The sequence below is a fragment of the Epinephelus moara genome, chromosome 16 (assembly GCF_006386435.1).
Source record: "Epinephelus moara isolate mb chromosome 16, YSFRI_EMoa_1.0, whole genome shotgun sequence".
Lineage (NCBI taxonomy): Eukaryota > Metazoa > Chordata > Actinopteri > Perciformes > Serranidae > Epinephelus > Epinephelus moara.
Window position 1 is genome coordinate 45621667 of NC_065521.1, and position 19366 is coordinate 45641032.

Genomic DNA, 19366 nt, shown 5'->3' on the forward strand with positions numbered 1-19366 from the left:
AGTACTGTAGCCACATGTAGTTAAAGTACTCAAGTACTGTCAGCCTCATGTAGTTGAAGTACTCAAGTACTGTCAGCCACATGTAGTTAAAGTACTCAAGTACTGTCAGCCTCATGTAGTTGAAGTACTCAAGTACTGTCAGCCACATGTAGTTAAAGTACTCAAGTACTGTGAGCTTCATGTTTCAGTGCCAACAGTATTAGAAGTAATCTGTAACTCTGGTGCTGGTACTTTTGCTGCAGTACGAACTCCTCCTCCGTTAGCTAAAGGCAGACCGGTACACCGTGCTAGCTGTTAGCCGTTAGCAGACGGTCTCGGTTCTGGTCGTGACTCACCGAAGCGGGTCCAGTCCAGGTCGGACAGTCCGTCCATGACCCGACAGAACTCCCAGAGGACGGAGGACGGCAGGTTGTAGAGAAACTGTCCCTTCAGGTCTCCTGTCGACATGTTTCTAATGGAAACTAAACGGTGGCTGACTCTGAAGCTAACAGGCTAACAGCTAACGGAGGGGACACCATTCACACCGGGACCCGGATTAGTCCGTCACATAACAGAACCGGAACAAACAAGATAAAAACTTTAAAAACTTCAGAATGTCAGAAGTTCAGCTGCTCCGCTGCTTCCGCCCTCTGCGTGTCCAAGCTCACTGCAATAAGAGTCGATGCCGGTTCCTCCGCCTCCAAAATAAAAGCTTCTATGTCGAAAACAACGTGACCGTATTTATTTTTTCTGTTTAAGATTTTTTTTTTTTTTATTCCAAATAATTTTATTTCATTTAAGTTGGACATTACTTTTATTTGATTGTATCTCACAAATGAGATAAAAAGAAACAATAATAAAAAATGAAATAAACTGATATTATATTTTATATTGGTAGATATTTTCTCTGATCGCCTCTCCAAACAGTTTGTACATGACTGTACATAAAACACATTTATGGTGTTTTGTGATGGATAAAATTCTGACTTCATCTATTTCTACGTTTTATATGTTTAAGTTCAGCTTCTGTGACTTTTATTACTTTTTTAACAGGAAGTCCTGAGTGAAGACTTTCTCTGCGCTCTGACTTAGATTTTTAATTTCCCTGTTTGAACTACGGCAAGCGTACAGTTCCCACTGTAATCTGACGTCATGATCACTCACACATACAGCTCAGCTTTGCTTCCTCTTATCACACTGGTATTTTTGACTTTGTGGTTTGTGCCTGAATGCACATCTGTAACACTGAGAGATGTTTCTTAATTTTCTTTTTCTGTGTGTGTGTGTGTGTGTGTGTGTGTGTGTGTGTGTGTGTGTGTGTGTGTATGAACATGTACAATGAAACTTGAAAAAAAAAAGTTTAAATATGTAAAAACGAATATTTGAAATTAAGCTTGAATAAAAGTTGAAACATTCAGAATGAAATGTTGAATTTATGGAACAATCATGAATATGGAATAAAGGTTTAATATATGGAATGCACCTTAAATATGTGAAATAAAAACTGAATATATAGAATGAAAGTTTGAATTTATGGAACCAACCATGAAAAAATTAAAATAAAAGTTTTTATATATGGAATGAATCTTGAATATGTGAAATAAAAATTGAATATATATCATGAATGTTTTAATATATGGAATGAAAATATGAGTATATAGACTGAGCTCTCAATATTTGGAATAAGACCTGAGTATATGAAATAAATCATGAATACACATAATGAAAGCTGCAAAATATAGAATGAAAGTTTAAATAAATAGAATCCATCCATCCATCCATCCATTTTCATCCGCTTATCAGGGACCGGGTCGCAGGGGCAGCAGGTCAAACAAAGCACCTCAGACGTGCCTCTCCCCAGCAATGCTTTCCAGCTCCTCCTGGAGGACCCCAAGGCGTTCCCAGGCCAGATGAGATATATAATCCCTCCAGCGTGTTCTGGGTCTGCCCCGGGGCCTCCTACCAGTGGGATGTGCCCCGAAAACCTCCAGCAGGAGGCGCCCAGGAGGATCCTGATCAGATATCCCGAGCCACCTCAACTGACCCCTTTCGACACGAAGGAGCAGCAGCTCTACTCCGAGCTCCCTCCGGATGTCCGAGCTCCTCCCCCTATCTCTAAGGCTGAGCCCAGACACCCTACAGAGGAAACTCATTTCCACCGCTTGTATCCGCGATCTCATTCTTTCGGTCACTACCCAGAGCTCATGACCATAGGTGAGGGTTGGGACGTAGATGAACCAGTAAATTGAAAGCTTTGTTTTCTGCCAGGACGGACGGGCGCAGTGCCCCCATCACTGCAGAAGCCGCACCGACCCACCGATCCATCTCACGCTTCATTCTACCCTCACTTGTGAACAAGACCCCAAGATACTTGAACTCCCTCGCTTGAGGCAGTAACTCTCCCCCAACCCGGAGAGACAGAGAACCATGGCCTCAGACTTGGAGGTGCTGACTCTCATCCCAACTGCTTCACACTCGGCTGCAAAACGCTCCAGGTCATGTTGGAGGTCACGATGTGATGGAGCCAACAGAACCACATTATCTGCAAAAAGCAGAGATGCAATTCTGAGGTCCCCAAACTGGACCCCTTCCTCCCCCCGGCCTCAAGATCCTGTCCATGAAGATCACAAACAGGATTGGTGACAAGGGACAACCTTGGCGGAGGCCAACACCCACCGAAAACGTGGTCGACTTCACACTGAGTATGCGGACACAGCTCTCACTTTGGTCATACAGGGACTGGATGGCTCATAGCAGCGAGCCTGGCACCCCATACTCTGGTAGTACCCCCCACAAGACCCCCCAAGGGACGCGGTCATAAGCCGTCTCCAGGTCCACAAAGCACATGTAGACTGGATAGGCAAACTCCCACGCCCCCTCCAGCAGCCTTGCAAGGGTAAAGAGCTGGTCCACTTTTCCACAGCCAGGATGGAATCTGCATTGCTCCTTTCCAGCACCCTGGAGTAAACTTTACCCGGGAGGCTGAGCAGTGCGATACCCCGATAGTTGGAGCCCCCTTTTTTGAAGATAGGGACCACCACCCCGGTCTGCCACTCTGCAGGCACCGTACCCGACTTCCAAGAGACACTGAACAGGCGTGTCAGCCAAGACAGCCCAACAGTGCCCAGAGCCTTCAGCATCTCAGGGTGAATCTCATCCACACCCGGCGCCACTGGGGAGCGTTTTAACTACCTCAGCGACCTCCGCCAGGGATATTGGCGAGAGTTCCCCCCAAGTCTTCAGGCTCTGCCTCATTCTCAGTAGACGTGATGGCCGGGTTCAGGAGGTTCTCAAAGTGCTCCTTCCACCGCCCGACGATGTCCCCAGTTCGGGTCAGCAGTTCTCCCTCTCTGCTCAGCACAGCCTGAGACAAGCCCTGCTTTCCCATCCTGAGTCATTTAACGGTCTGCCAGAACTTCCTTGAGGCCAACCAAAAGTCCTTCTCCATAGCCTCCCCGAACTCCTCCCACACCCGGGTTTTTGCGTCAGCGACCGCCACAGCTGCAGCCCTTCTGGCCAACTGATACCTGCCTGCTGCTTCAGGAGACCCCTGGGCCAGCCAAACCCAAAAGGCCTCCTTCTTCAGCTTGACGGCCTCCCTCACTGCTGGTGTCCACCAACGGGTTCTTTGGTTGCCGCCCCGACAGGCACCGACAACCTTTTACCACAGCTCCTAGCGGCTGCCTCCACAATGGAGGCTTTGAACATGGCCCACTCAGACTTCATGTCCCCAACCTCCCCCGGGATGCACAAGAAACACAGGGTTTCTCCGCCAGACGTTCCGAGTTCACCCTCACTACACCTTTGGGTTTACCAGGTCTGTCCGGCAGCCTCCCCCGCCATCTGATCCAACTCACCACCAGGTGGTGATCAGTTGACAGCTCTGCTCCTCTCTTCACCTGAGTGTCCAAGACACACGGCTGCAGATCTGCTGATACGACCACAAAGTTGATCATTGATCTTAGGCCTAGGGTGTTCTGGTACCAGGTACACATGAAACTCCCTGTGTTCGAACATGGTGTACGTTATGGCCAGTCCATAGCTCACACAGAAGTCCAAAAACAAAGCACCACTCGGGTTCAGATCAGGCAGGAAATAGAATGAACTTTGAATATATGGAATACAACTTTAATATATCAAATAAAACGAATTTAATATATAGAATGAAAGTTGAAATATACAGAAGGAAAGTCTGAATTTATGGAATCAGCCATGAATACATGGAATAAAAATTTTAATAGATGGAATGAACCTTAAATCAATGAAACAAAATTGAATATATATAATGAATGTTTTAATATATGTCATGAGAGTTTGAATATATAGACTGACCATTCAATATATGGAATAAAACTTAAATATATTAAACTTTAATATATAAAATTAAAGTTTAAAAATATAGAATGAACTTTAAATTTATGAAAGAAAACGTGAATATATAAAATGAAAAGTTTGAATATATAAAATGAAAATTTGAATATAGTGAATAACACTTTAATACATTAAATAAAACCTGAATATATAGAATAAAAGTTTAAATAAATAGAATGAACTTTGAATCTATAGAATGAAACTTGAATATACAGAATGAAAGTTTTTAAATATAGGATTTACCTTTAATATATGGAATAAAATTCAAATATATTACTAAAACTTAAATATATTAAATAAAAATTGAATATAGAAAATGAATGATTTAATAAATAGCATAAAACTTGAATATATGAAATAAAACTTGAACACATAGAATGATATTTTGAATATATGGAATGAAAGTTTGAATATATAGAATTACCTTTCAATATATGAAATATGACTTAAATATACAGAATGAGAGTTTGAATAAACAGGTTAAAACTTGAATATATTAAATAAAGCTTGAATATATAGTATGAAAGCCTGAATATCTAGAATGAACCTTGAATATATGGAATAAAACTTGATTAAATAAAAGATACACCTTGAATATAAATTAAAGTTTAATATATAGAATGATAGTTTGAATACATGGATGAACCTCAGCTATATGGAATAAAACTTAAAATAGAATTAAAGTTTGAATATATAGAATGAACCTTGAAAACTTGGAATAAAACTTAATGTAAGCTTGAATATATGGAACGACAGAAAATACGGATTAAAAATATTGAACAAAATGTATAAATACTGAATGAAATCTGACGTTGTCATGGAGCTGGCGCCATCTTGGGTTTTCAATGTGATTTATATGTAAGGCTGTGAGACACTATGAGCCCGTCAACACAAAATCTAGTATCAGCATGTGCGTGCAAAATGATACAGGCAACCATATTCAGTACTGTTGTACTGATACAGTGAACCTCACAGGCCACAACAGTCCCTGTCTACCATCTTTATATGGACCATCCATCATACATTAATATGATGCAGTGTGGAAATAAAACAAGTTTTGATAAATTACTGATGTTCACAGTTACATGTGATGAAATATTAATAATAATGTGACAAAAACATTTTGCTGCATCAGACAGTTCTTTAACTTCAAACACATGTGACTGAAAACACTAAACTTCCTGTGTGTAAATATATTTATGATGGGTTGACTTTTGCTACACCCCTCAAACATCATCATCATCACCACCATCACCAACATCATGACACCTCCTACTACCATGATGACGCAACACCCCCCCTCCGTCCCTCCTCCACCTTCATCCCTCCTCCTCCTCCTCCTCCTCCTCTTCATCCTCCTCCCCCCTCCTCCCTCCATCTCCTCTCTCTGCTCTCGTCAGGCGGCAGGATGGACGTCGTAAATCAGGTACATAGCTCCACATTATATTTATAATTCTGCTTCATGTTTTCCTCTCATCTTCATCTTCATCTCATGTCTCGTGCTCGGTGCTCGGTGCTCGGGGTGTGTTTGTGTCGTGTCTCGGGGCGGCCCGCCGGGGATTGGTGTTTGTGTTTGTCTCCCGGTGAAGCATCTCAGTGTCGGGCCGCATCACGGCGGCTGCTCGGAGACATTACTCATATTATTAATCACGATTAATAATAATTCATAAATCATCAACGGAGAATCAGAAGAAATATCGTCAGACATCTGGATGATTTTTGTTTATTAATTATTATTCAAAGGGGAAAATTTGTGTTTCTGTCGTCATCGATCAGAAATATCTGATGATTACAGATGATTCAAGGTAATAATCAGATTATTATGGGATGCTCGGATGATGCTGGATGCGGGAGGTTTTATAAGGAGGGGCAGGCCGGTATGCGGGGCTTTCAGCCCTGCGTGCTGTCTGCAGGAGAACAGAAATAAAAACACAAACTGTCGGAAACGTCTCAGCTCCAGGTCGCGTGATGACACGATATTCACCGTGGTGTGTGTGTGTGTGTGTGTGTGTGTGTGTGTGTGTGCGTGCGTGTGTGTGTGCGTGTGCGCGTGAGAAATGACAGCCGGAGAAGGAGGAGGAGGAGGAGGGGTTCCTCTGCTGATGCTGATGTTGATTTCGTTGCGGTCTAACTGAAAGATTAGGGACTGTTCTTTACTTATCAGAGGAGGGGCGTGGCTGGGGAATGACTTCATTTTTTGGGTCTGTTTGTTTCTTGCCCCCCCTGAGTGACTGGAGGAAAATCCATGCTCCTCCCTGCACCATAAATGAAAGTTAAAAGTTGAAGATGAAATCCTGGAGTTGAAAAAAGTCTATGTTTTTCACTCTGATCATTTAAACGGTTTATTTTTGGCCAAATTTTAAAAGAGATGCAGAATAAAGTAATTTTGATGAATTATCACTGTTTTAAGATCAGATGTGTTTATAGTTTTTTTATGATGGAAGGTTTCGTCACACATGATGCGTTTGTCGGAAATGTGAAAATCCAACGATAGTTTCTGTTTTTACAGTTTCTGGCTGATAAACGGTGAAATTCTACCAATTTTAAAATAGAACACACCTTCCCAAACCAAAGGCATGTTTTCTTTAAAAAATAAATAAACAAATACAAAAACACAACCATTTGAATTTGTACGTCCCTCCCCTAAACCACAATAAAAAACTATTCAAGAAAAAATAATGCCCCAAAATTTAAAAAGCCAAATTTTATTTAAAAAAACAAAAAAAGCCAAATACATGAAAAGAGAAAAAAACAGAGAAAAAAAATTGCCAAAAATTTTAAAACATCTTTTCTTTAATAATCTTTAGTAAAATTACAAAATACAACAATCAAAATCTTGGAGTTGAAAAAAGACTCAGTTTTCACTCTTGTCCTGCAAACGGTTTATTTTTGGACAGATTTGAAATGAGACGTAGAATAAAGTGATTTAGATGAAATATCACAGTTTTAAGATCAGATGCGTTTATGGGGTTTTTTGTCCAGAAACATTTGTCACACGATGTGTCCAAGGACCGTCGGTAAATTTGAAAATCCAACTATTATTTCTGTTTTTACAACTCATGGCTGTGAGAAATGGAATACTTTTTGGGCTGGAGTGCGACTTTTTATTTTTACCCTCCCTAAAGCTACGAATATTTTTCCTTGAGCCTCCTATTTTAAGCTCAGATTTGGTTGGTTTTTATCTGAGGGAAGTGTTCGATACACGATGTGTGCATCCTGTGTCGAACGTTAGCACCTTGTGTCGAGTGTTAGCATCCCGTGCCGACCATTGCACCCCATGTTGAGCATTAACATCCTGTGCCATGTGTTATTATCCCGTCCTGATCCTTAGCATCCCGCGCCAAGAGTTAGCATCCTGTGCCGTGTGTTAGCATCCTGTGCCGTGTGTTAGCAGCCTGTGCCGTGTGTTAGCATCCTGTGCCGTGTGTTAGCATCCTGTGTCGACTGTAGTATTCCATGTTGACCGTTAGCATCCCTTGCTGAAAGTTAATTAATTTAATTAAGTAACTTGTAACAAAACAGGAGTTGTTAATGCATCCCAAAATTTAACTTGTGTTTTTTTATTCTCTGCTGCTCTCTAACAGCTTCACTGTCACGTGTGGAAAATATTTTTACATTGTTTTTATCTGTGCTTTTATTGTATGAGAACTATATCTGAATATCACACACTTTGTGACAGAATCAGTGACATCTATTAAATTTCTTATCAAAACGTATTTCTAAATGAATGCTTGCAAACAGTCTTATTTCTATTTTTTTCTATTTTATTTTTAATGAATTTGTATGTACCTTATCTATTATCATTGTTGTTGATTTCATCTGATATTGTTATTGTATTTCATTTTATTTTTGTATTATTTTTAACAGTCTGGTTTTATTTGTGTGGCATAAAGCATTTTCTAACTTTGATTTTAAAGTGTTGTATAAATAAAGTTATATATTATCCTCTGGCTCTCATCAGAGCTGGTCGGACAGAAGCTGTGTGATTTGATGAATATATAAAAATAAACTCCATCTGTTCTGGTTGTGTGCAGCTGGTGGCCCAGGGTCAGTTCAGGGTGCTGAAGGTTCCTCTGGGCTTCATTAAGGCCTTACAATGGGTGAGTCCATCACACTAACACCACTGATGACATCAGCATCCATGGAAGTCATAAATAAGAATACTAATACAAATGAAATAAGATGGGGGTGTTAGTGGTCATCTGGATGAACATCTTCTACATTATTCCAAATTCTAATTATCAGAATAATGTTTCTAGATCATTTTATAAATGTTTACAAAAAGTTTCAATATTTTCTCAGAACATCACAAAGATGCTGCAGAAATGTCCTGAAAGAATTTAAGAAGTTCCCAAAATGTTCCCAAAACTTTGTGAAAATGTTTCAGTACAACAGAAATCTGGTTGAGTTCACAGCAACAACACAAAAATCAGATCCTGCTTAAGTGCAACACACACACACACACGCACGCACGCATGCACACATGCACGCACGCACACACACACACACACACACACACACACACACACACACACACACACACACACACACACACAGTGCCAAGCAGGGATGATGATGATGATGATAATGGTGATGATGGTGATGATGGTGATGATGGTGATGACGAAGAGAAGAAGAAGATGATGATGAAAGTGATGAATTGTGAGCTGTAATAGCCCACGATAGTGCACGAGCTACAAGCTACCTGGCTGGTGTGAGCTAAGTGGCTATTGTTAGCTCGTGAGCTAACGTTACCGGCTAGCATCCTATTCGTTTCTTTTCTGTGCCATCTTTGCAGTTGTTCTTCTTCTTCTCCTCTGGTAAAAGACGACCGCATTACATTGTGGTGTACGGGAGTAAAATGTAGGGTACATCGTTTGTTCACTCACATTTTCTGTGCATTGTGGGTATTTTATAGTCCACTATATAGTGAATGAAATTAACCACGGAGAATTCGAACAACACTACAAAATGGCGAACACACTATATAGTGCACTATATCCGTGATAGGGAGCGATTTCGAACACAGCTACTGTGTGAACACTGAACACTTTCCCAGAATGCAACAGGTCACAGCAGGCTGTGAAACGTCTCTGATGACATCAAACTGAAAACACTAAACACAGGTTGTTTCGTCCTCGTCATGGTGACCAGCACATCTGGGTGATGATGTCCAGCGTGTGTTAGCATGTCTAACATCGACGCGCCATCTTCGTCTTATACACAACTCTCTCTGTTGTAGCTGAGTGGGAATCTGTGGGCGGGGCTTCAAGTTTCGACTTGTTATTTGTGCTCGCCATTGTCTGACTGACTCGCAGTCAGTCACCTTGTTGCGCTAACCTTAGCATGTGTTGCTAACGGCGTACTGCTAAAAGTTTTAGGGAAAAATGTCTCTGTTTTTCTCTCTCGTGCATTTTAAATTTCTTGTGTTTTTGTTTTTTTATCTGATGTTTGTCATACATGATGAGTCCAAGGACCGTCGGAAATTTGAAAATCTAACGATTATTTATGTTTTTAAAGTTTCTGGCTGATAAATGAAAGAAAGCATTCATGTCAAACCCACCAGCATGTTTTCTTAAAAATCATCGGTAAACTAAACACAAACCCCTCCCCAGTGCTTAAAAACTTATTTGACACTCCTCCCCCTTTTTGCAAGTAATGAACTCTCCCTTACAGCTGCCAAACCTTAGCATATTAGCACTGTTAGCATGTTAGCATGCTGGTGTTAGCATTTAGCTCAGCACACTGCAGTGTTTCACTGTTAGCATGACTGCTGTTTAATGTGTTTACACCTTCAAAATCTCTGCGTTAACTTCTTCTCTCCTCCTCCTTCTCCTCCTCCTCCTCCAGTTCTTCGCCATCTTTGCCTTCTCCACCTGTGGCAGTTATTCTGGGATGTTCAAGATGGCGGTGGACTGTAAGAACCGGACATACAGCGACCTGAGAATAGAGGTGGAGTTTGAGTATCCGTTCAGGTCAGTACAACATGATGTCAGCTGCAGGTGTTTGATGAGTCACAGGACTGATTCCGACCGTACGGTGTGAACAGGCAGAGATGGAGGCAAACACAAGATGAGACGAAAATGACTCAGTGAATAAACAGCACAGTGACAGTGAAGGTAACACAGGAGAGAAACTTTAAATATGTAGAAGTTTATTTGTATTATTTAATAAAGAAAACATCTTTAGCTACAGCTGATCATTTAGAGTTTGGTGATGAAGACAAAAAAAGGATTAAAACAGACTCGTATGAGAGCTGAAGACTGGAGCTGGATGATCGTCATGGTGAAATGTTTATAGCTGCTGGGAGATGCAGAGAGCAGAAGAGCTGCTGCTGCTGCTATGATGGGTCATTAATTAGATCAGGCCAAGGGCCAGAACTTTTCTAAGGAGACACTGTGGGGACCGAACTCCTGTATGTGGGCACCTGATTATGTTTTAAAGTTTGAAAGTTACATAATCAATGAGGGTCTGAGGCAGGGTCGCCACGTTAATGTGTAAAAATAAGGGACACTTTCTCTGGATCCCCATGCCTGGGGACACAAATCAAGAGGGGTCTGGGCATCCTCCCAGAGGGGAAATAAAAGAGTCAACTATTGTAAAATGTGCATCAGTCATATTGAGGATAATAAAAATGTCAGATCAAAGACGTGAGCAAAATGTTTGGTCTGTCACAATAAAGTATTTGGTATATTTGAAAGAAGTAAGATGGGCGAGGGATCAGCAGGAATCCTGAACTTAAACTTTTTAAGACCTTTTTCAAGAAATTTTCCACAGCCTACATTTTAAGACCTCGTCGCCACTTTGAGATCTAACAGGTTACACCAGAGGCATATTTTAATTTACATTTACTATAGATATCACGACTAAACAGTGTAAAGAGTAGTTCCTGATAACGCCTTGGACCACTGTGTCCATGCAACTTGATTCAGACAGACAGGTGGGAATAACTGAATGAGGTGGAAGTGAAGTATACACTGAGAGATTTAGAGCTAAACCTTGTTTGTAGGTCGAGGCTAATATTAGTGATCATATTATATTAATTGTAGGCACATTTGTAAGCTTAATAAGGCTTAGCCTAATTAATTAATTAGTTAGCCTATGCTGATGAATTTTATTAGCATTCTTTTAAATTAGCTCACATTTGAGCCATTTTATTTTATCATGAATTGTGCAGCAGTTTGTAAAGTCTGTTTTAATATTGACAGAGTGACAAAGAGTTGAACTACTGAATACAGCATCTTCACAGATTATTAATATTTTAGTCAGGATGTTGCTTTTTTACTTTATGACATTTAGTATTTTGGTATTTTCCTCATGAGATTACTGAATCTGGTGCATCATTACCGCTAATAATAAGCTGACAGATGGATTTATAACTCACAGGTCAAACTTAAATATTTGGGGATATTAAATCATTTCTAATAAAATTGTTTCCAGTTCTGTTGCTTAGATAAAAGAAAAAATAGAGAGATATCCTAAATAGTGTAATGTATTTCTTCCCCTCCTCACACTCTCTGAATGAATTAATATTCTGTGGGCCAGTTGGAAAGCTTTGGCGGGCCAGATGTGGCCCGCGCCGCCAGTTGACAATCACTGGTCAAGATAATTTCAGGTTTGCGTTTGTGAGAAGAACTTTCATGCTGTCAGAGACCACAATCTGAACTTCCACTCTCTCTGTCTCAGACTCCACCAGGTGTATTTTGACGCCCCCACCTGTAAGGACGCAGACAAAGAGCGTGTTTTCCTTGTTGGCGACTACTCCTCCTCGGCCGAGTTCTTTGTCACCATTGGCGTCTTCGCCTTCCTCTACTCCACGGCGGCTCTCAGTATCTACGTCTTCTTCTTCGACAAGTACAAGGAGAACAACAAGGGCCCGCTGATCGTAAGTTTACCCACCTGATGCCATCTCTGACAGGTGACCTGACTGGTGACCTCATACACTGTGTGTGTGTGTGTGTGTGTGTGTTCGTTCAGGACCTGGGTGTGACCGCGGTGTTTGCCTTCATGTGGCTGGTGAGTTCAGCGGCTTGGGCCAAAGGTCTGTCCGACGTGAAGACGGCGACTGACCCAGATGAAGTGATCACTATGATTGCCGCCTGCGAATCTGAAGGGAACCACTGTCGTGAAGTCCACGACCCGGTCATGTCTGGACTCAACACCTCCGTGGTAAGACCATCGCTGAGCCTGACGCCTCTGAGGGTCAGGGCTGTCCGACCTGTGGTGAGGTCATCAGGCAGACGACCCTCTCAGGAGGGGATCGTTTAAAGTTTTGGCGATACCCGAGTCTGAGAACTGACTAAAAATCTCTGTGCTACAGACACATTTTAGTCGCTACCAAAATAAAGGGTTTGTCTCCTTCATCCTCTCCTCCTCTTCCTCCTCCTCCCCTCCTCCTCCTCCAGGCCTTCGGCTTCATTAACCTAGTCCTGTGGGTGGGGAACCTCTGGTTCGTCTTTAAGGAGACGGGCATCATCGCTCCCTTCATGCGAGCTCCGCCTCCTCAGGAGAAACCTGCTGCACCAGATGCTTATGGCCAGCAGGGGGCGTATGAACAAGACCCGTACGCCAGCAACCAGGGAGGCTACCAACCCGAGTATAGCCAGCAGGGATACAACCAGGTGAGGAGCCCGGCCGCTAACTAACACTCACAGTGTGAACCAGGTGACTCAGAGCACACCTGGAGAATGAATCAATACATCCTGTAGTTAAAACAGTCCAGTTAATTCATTTGGTCCTGCTAATACAGTCTGAACCTCCAAACCCTTCAGAACCAGCTGCATTGTCATTTAACTCAATACACACAACCACACACTGCAAACACACAGTCTGTGTAGCAGGTTAAAAAAAAAAAAAGCCTCTCTGCTCTGCCTACGTGACGCTTCTCTGCCATGCCCCATGGATCACAGCCGTTACACCTAGCTTTAGCTTTAGCTTAGCACATAGACAACAGCTCATTGGGGAGAACCGTCAGACAGAGCCAAGAACATCTCAGATCAACAGAACACGTTTAAAGTGTCTGAGAAGGATTCACGTTTTTCATATGAATCTACTTCATGTCACTTCCTGTTAGCAAAATTAAAGTTTTACTTTTTCCCTGAAATATAAACAAAACTCTCAGACAGAGTAAACTGTGTAGTACTGGTACTGTTTTACAAAGTGAAACAGTATATAATGATGCTTTATACTCAACATACTGCTAGACTGCAGTACGTTCACTCAGTGTACTGCACTATATTTACTGCAGTAAATATATTAAGCGTACTGCAGTGTTTACACTCAGTGAACTCCAGTGTATATATACACTCAATGAACTACAGTTTAAATATTTAGTGTACTAGAGTATATATATAGTATAAATACTCTGTGTGCTGCAGTAGGTATACTCAGTGTACTGCAGTATATATACTCAGTGTACTGCAGTATATTCCTGTGTGTGTGCATAATGCTGTTGTGTGTTGTGTCTCCTGAAGGATGCAGAGTACGGTCAGGGTTACGGCCAGCAGGGGGCGCCCACCTCCTTCTCCAATCAGATGTGAACTGACAGGAAGCAGGTGAGTCCTACAGGAAGTGGAGGCTGAGGCCCCTCCCTGATTGGTCCATTAAATTAATTCATATAATAAGTGATGATGTCACATATGTCTTCTTAAAAACACATCAGTGAGACACACATCTTCCTTCATCATCATGAACACACACACAAACACACACACACATTGTAATTTATTTCACACACGGTCCTGCTGACACTGACACTCGCTACAGCACCAGATGTGGATTAATCCACCAGTAAAAATAGTCCCCAACAAAGTCGTTGAATAATCTGGAGGGCCTTAAAGTCATGGTTTGGGTAAAAGTGAATAGATTTCTGTCAGAAAGGGCTTTCTTTGAGAAAGCCTACAAGGAACACTTCTCCATAAGCTACAGTCTGACTGATGACACATAAATAATAATTATATTTATAATTACGTTTTTATTTACGGCAGATGTCAAACTATGAGCTGTGTCGTCGTCGTCATTCTTGCTGACTTTTAATTTCTTTTTGCCACAATCTTGTTGATGAACTGAACAGAGAAACTTTATTTAAACACCAGAGACTTTACATGTTTGTCTTTCCTTCACAGAAAACGTCGGAGTGAACCAAGAGTGGGTCGCCTGCAACCTACCCACAATGCAACACTCCTGTCTGCCTGTCTGCAGTTAATGGGCGGGGGGTGGGGGGTGGGGGTTAGATGTTAACTATTATGAATTGATGTGTAAATGCTAAAAAAAGAGAGATATAAATAACAAATCTACAACTTGAACAAAGAACCAAAACAACAAGAACAACGACAGCAGCAGTGGCGGCAGCGGCGGTGCTGATGAAACAAGTGATGATGTTGATCAGAGTTCTTCATATTAATCTGTGGACAGAATGTTTGTGTTGTATAGATATCACTCTGAACAGATATATTGGCTGAAAATGTTCTTCATGTTTCTGCCCCGCCCCCTCGTTGTATGCCCCGCCCCCAGGATCAACACACCTGATTCATAGGAAGCCGTTCAGACTGGATTCACACTCAGACCAATCAGAACCAGAACCAGATCAAACTGGATCCAAACCAACTCTCCTGTGTCCGCCGACATCACCTCCCAGCTGTTTGCTGTTTGTCTTGCTGCATGTAAATATCAACACAGGAAGTGATGTCACTCTGAGTAAACCCAGTCTGGACTCCAGCTTCATGGACCAGACAGGCATCCTGTCACTGCTGAGGCCACGCCCCCTTCTGAGGAAAATAAAACCTGCTGTCACATCAGGACAGAAACAGGAAGATGATCTGAATTTATAACTTCAACACTCACTGTCAGCGTGACGAAATGTCGGGGGTCAGAAGGTTGCAGACAAACATTTATTTTAAAAAATGAATGCAAACAAAATGAAAATCCACACATGTCCAATATCACCGATCTCTATCTGGAGGATCATTTTCTATCCAACAGAAGGGGGCGTGGCCTCAACATTCAGAGTGGGGGCTGGTCCATAGATGCAGAAACATAGACGCCTCAATGGCCGCTACATCGTACGTCAGTGGTGCCGCCATATTGGAGCGGTCAAGACTTCCTGTAAACAAATTTAAGTAAACAGGAGCTGCAGTTTTTCTATAACTGAAATGAACCGATGTTATATCCATGGCTTTATGATCTACGTGTAGTGGAGAAAAAAAGTTTTGTCCCCAGTTAATTAGAATCTTGGGAGTTGGATGACCTCACCAATCAAATGGCTGCATGCTGCATCTGCTTCGACCACCCCTGATAGAAATCTATATCCTGCCTTTATGCTTTAACCCCAAGAAAAAGTAAAACGGTGTAAAACTGGGTCAGAATGAGCAGCAAGTCCAGAAACAAGAACAACTGCAGCAAAACTTGGCAGGATGAAATGGAGAAAGCAAGTTTTAAGCTAACATCACATCATCAGCAAAAAAGCTAATGCTAGCTCAACAGTTTAGCCTGGTCAGGACTTTGCAGATGTAATTCTGACAGACATAAGACACTTCAGGAACAAGGAGAAAGATGGCTGCCAGAGGACGCAGTTAATTAAAATCTTGATATTTAGTGTATCATCACTTCTGGACGCTCAGCAGAGGAGTGTGTGTTAGACTGACATGAACTGAATTATAAAGATGGTGAAAAATAATTTATTGTCATGAGGAATTGTAAAATCTCATGTCAAACATGGATTTGGATTATTTTCCTTGGTTAAATACTTGTGGAGATGCCTCCATAGATAATTTAATGTGGAAGTAGCCAACTTTTTAGTGCACTAACTAGCTAACTGTCTGTTTATTAACTCCTTGACCATAAAATAACACAGTAACTTTAATCACTGCTCATTTTAGAAAGGACACCACAAGAAAACATGTTCTTTGTTTATGTTGTATAATGTCTGGTTATATTGGCTCCTGTCTGCATCCAGACACAGGAACGTGAGAAGCTTGGTAACATAGTGCACTAGCTATATTAGCGCGCTAGCTATGTTAGCTATAGCTGATCACTGGCAGCCAGAAACAAACATCTGTGATCCATCGTCCAGTTGATAACCTAAATAAAGAACATGTTTTCATGTGGTGTCCTTTCTAAAATGAGCAGTGGTGAAAGTTATTTATTATGTTGTGATCAAGGAGTTGGTGATAAGCAGACAGCGTTAGCTAGCTAGCTAGCATGCCAGCTAGCTGAGAAGTTGTCTACTTCTACATTAAATTATATTATATGGAAAAGTCTCCATATGTATTAACCAAGGAAAATAAACCAAATTCATGCTTGACAAGTGTAGGATTTTATAATTCCTCATGACAATGAATTATTTTCAGTGGCGTAAAGAAGTTACAACCGGCCCAGTGCACGCCATTGTGCAAGTATTGTCTTGACAAAAATAGAGACTCAACATTGGGCAACATAAACACACATATTACCCGGCAATCACCACTGCATATCTGACAAAAATAACAAAGAAAGTAAGAAATTAAAACAAAAGGAAAGAGAGAACCATGACAGATGGTTTTGCCTTTTGAGGACATTTATAGCAAACGACACCATTTTTAAATGAATAATATTGTGTTCGTTATCATTTAACTTTGAACACAGGTATATTTCAAAGGTAGTAATCTGAATCACTCGCAAGGGCCCGCTCTCTCTATGGGCCCCTCCAACCCAGGGGCCCCAGTGCATTCACACTGCCTGCACCATCTTTATTTATGCCCCTGATTATTTTACACCATGTAAATAATTCAGTTCCTGTCAGTCTAACACTTTACTGAGCGTCCAGCAGTGATTAGAGACTAAATGTCCAGATTCTTATTAACTGGAGACAAAACCTTTCTTCTACAGCGCATAAATCATAAACCAACAAATATTAAAAACAACTCATTTCAGTTGGTTGAGAAATATAAACTGCTGAGGAGAGGACGGTCACGTGTGTGTTGTATGAGCTCATTTATCGTCGTCATGGTGACAACGACAAACTGCAGCTCCTCTGTTTACTGTCACTTGTTTATTGTGCTCTCTCCAATATGGCGGTGCCGCTGACGTATCACAGCAACAGGCTGACACAGTCAATGCGGCGTCTACATATTTATGTCTCTGGTCTGGTCTCTACGGTGGCGGCTTCTGGTTATTACAGTGTATGTGTTTGATTGACGGGCTCAGCTGTGTGTCACATTCCTGCAGCTGCTCTCAGATCAGAGACAAACGTCCGTCTGAAGATTATTTATTATAATTATTAATATTATAATTAGTTGTGGTAATCTGAGCTGAAGCAGACGTCGCTCTCCAGCTGCTGTGTTTATAAAGCATGAATGTGACCATCTGGAGTCTTTGCCACATCCATTTTGTTGCTGGTTGCTTAGCAACTGTGTTCTCCTAAGTTCAGACAGAGTGTTGAAATGCTGCATCGAAGCTGTTGTGTTGTTTACGTGGATTTTAAAAAGAATCTGTGGTTAGCGTAGCATGTTAGCTTCAGACAGATTTAATCACATTTAGGACAAAATGAATTAAACAAAAATCTCCTGTAGTTTGTGTCAGTACTCGGATACTTTACTGCAGTAAAAGTACTAATACCAGAGTGTAGAAATGATCTGCTACAAGTTAAAGTCCTGCATTGAAAATCTTAAGTACAGAAGTATCAGCATCAAAATATAAAGTACCAAAAGAAAAAGTACTCTGCAGAATAATATAATATTATTGTACTAAAATTATTGATGCATTAATGCACTGATCATTTTGCAGCTGACTTAATATACTGCGGGGTAGTTTTATCTTTAATAATACTTCATCGATTATTGATATATTTTGTATCAATAATCTTAATATTTGGAGGTACTCAGAGTGCAGTTAGCTCAGGACGGTACTGCAGTGAAGCAGTTGAGTAAATTCTTGTGTTTGAGTTTTAATCTTCAGACAGACGTTTGTGTTTATTTGTCTTCTCCTCGGCTCTCAGCCAATCAGCAGCAGCCGTGAGTCTTTCTGGAAAAAAAAAACAAACCTTGATGCTTCTTTGTTTTTTGTTTTTTTGTTTGTTTTGTTTTTTTTTAAAGTGAAGCCGTTTATAGCGTCGGTATCTTCCTCCGCATGGTGACGTGTTTCCTGCTCGTGTTGTACAGTAACTGATGATCAGTGTGATTCTACTTCCTGCTCTCTTGTACAGGTGTGCGTGTGTGTGTGTGTGCGCGCGTGTGTATGTGTGTGTATGTGTGTCATTACCTGTCCATTCTTCATCTTTATTTTTTCTCCTCCATCTTTTCTTTATTCTTTCACTTTTCTTTCTTGACCTCCTGCCCTCTATTTCTTTTCTTTCCTCTCCTTCTTCTCTTCTCCTCCTCCTCTCCTTTCATTCCCCTCCTCCTCCTCCTCTCTGTCGTTCTTCTTCGTGACTCTCCCCTCTGCCTCTGTGATGTAACTTCCTGTGTGATGACTATCTATTCAGCATCAGTAACCATGGCGACGGTGTTGACAGTGACGATGATGATGTGTGTGTGACTTGTTGCTATGGAGACGCCCCTCCCCCCTGCTGTGTTTATTCAATGGAAAGTTTCAATAAACTACAAACTCGTCCAAGTCTGTGTCTGTTTGTGAAGAGACGAGTGAGTGAGTGAGTGAGTGAGTGAGCGAATCAATCAATCAATCAATCAATCAATCAATTTTATTTATAAAGCCCAATATCACATATCACAATTGGCCTCACAGGGCTTTACAGCATACGACATCCCTCTGTCCTTATGACCCTCACAGCTGATCAGGAAAAACTCCCTCTTCCAGGACGGACAGACGTGCAATAGATGTACAGAACAGATCAACATGATACATTAACGGTAATATGTATGACATAATGAGACAAAAAGGGAGAGAGAGAGAGAGAGAGAGAGAGATGCAGGACAGAAGATAATGTTAATAGCTTACAACAACATTAATGAAAGTAATAATATTATAGTTATAGTTCTGGCTACTGTGGTACAATATGTTGAAAGTATGTATTAATATCTGG

General features: G+C 41.3%; 2 protein-coding genes across 2 annotated transcripts in view; one reads left to right on the top strand and one right to left on the bottom strand.

Annotated features, from left to right (window-relative positions):
- The window catches only part of irak1 (interleukin-1 receptor-associated kinase 1), a 16985-nt gene extending 16349 nt beyond the window's left edge, over positions 1–636 (bottom strand). The window contains 1 exon segment of the mRNA XM_050064787.1: positions 336–636. Within this exon segment, the coding sequence (XP_049920744.1) occupies positions 336–447 (112 nt within the window). The 5' untranslated portion in view covers positions 448–636.
- A 5087-nt stretch (positions 637–5723) lies between these two features.
- On the top strand, positions 5724–18928 carry sypa (synaptophysin a). The gene is made up of 8 exons (XM_050064795.1): positions 5724–5776; positions 8385–8450; positions 10201–10325; positions 12037–12235; positions 12328–12519; positions 12756–12971; positions 13824–13904; positions 14475–18928. The coding sequence occupies exons 1-7, from the start codon at positions 5759–5761 to the stop codon at positions 13887–13889; spliced, it is 882 nt and encodes a 293-aa protein (XP_049920752.1). The 5' UTR covers positions 5724–5758; the 3' UTR covers positions 13890–13904; positions 14475–18928.
- Positions 18929–19366: the final 438 nt, after the last annotated feature.

Excerpts from the sequence above, each read along its gene's own strand:
- sypa (XM_050064795.1), top strand. Across the intron at positions 12,236-12,327 it reads ACAACAAGGGCCCGCTGATC|GACCTGGGTGTGACCGCGGT; the intron begins GTAAGTTTACCC and ends GTGTTCGTTCAG. Across the intron at positions 12,972-13,823 it reads GCCAGCAGGGATACAACCAG|GATGCAGAGTACGGTCAGGG; the intron begins GTGAGGAGCCCG and ends TGTCTCCTGAAG.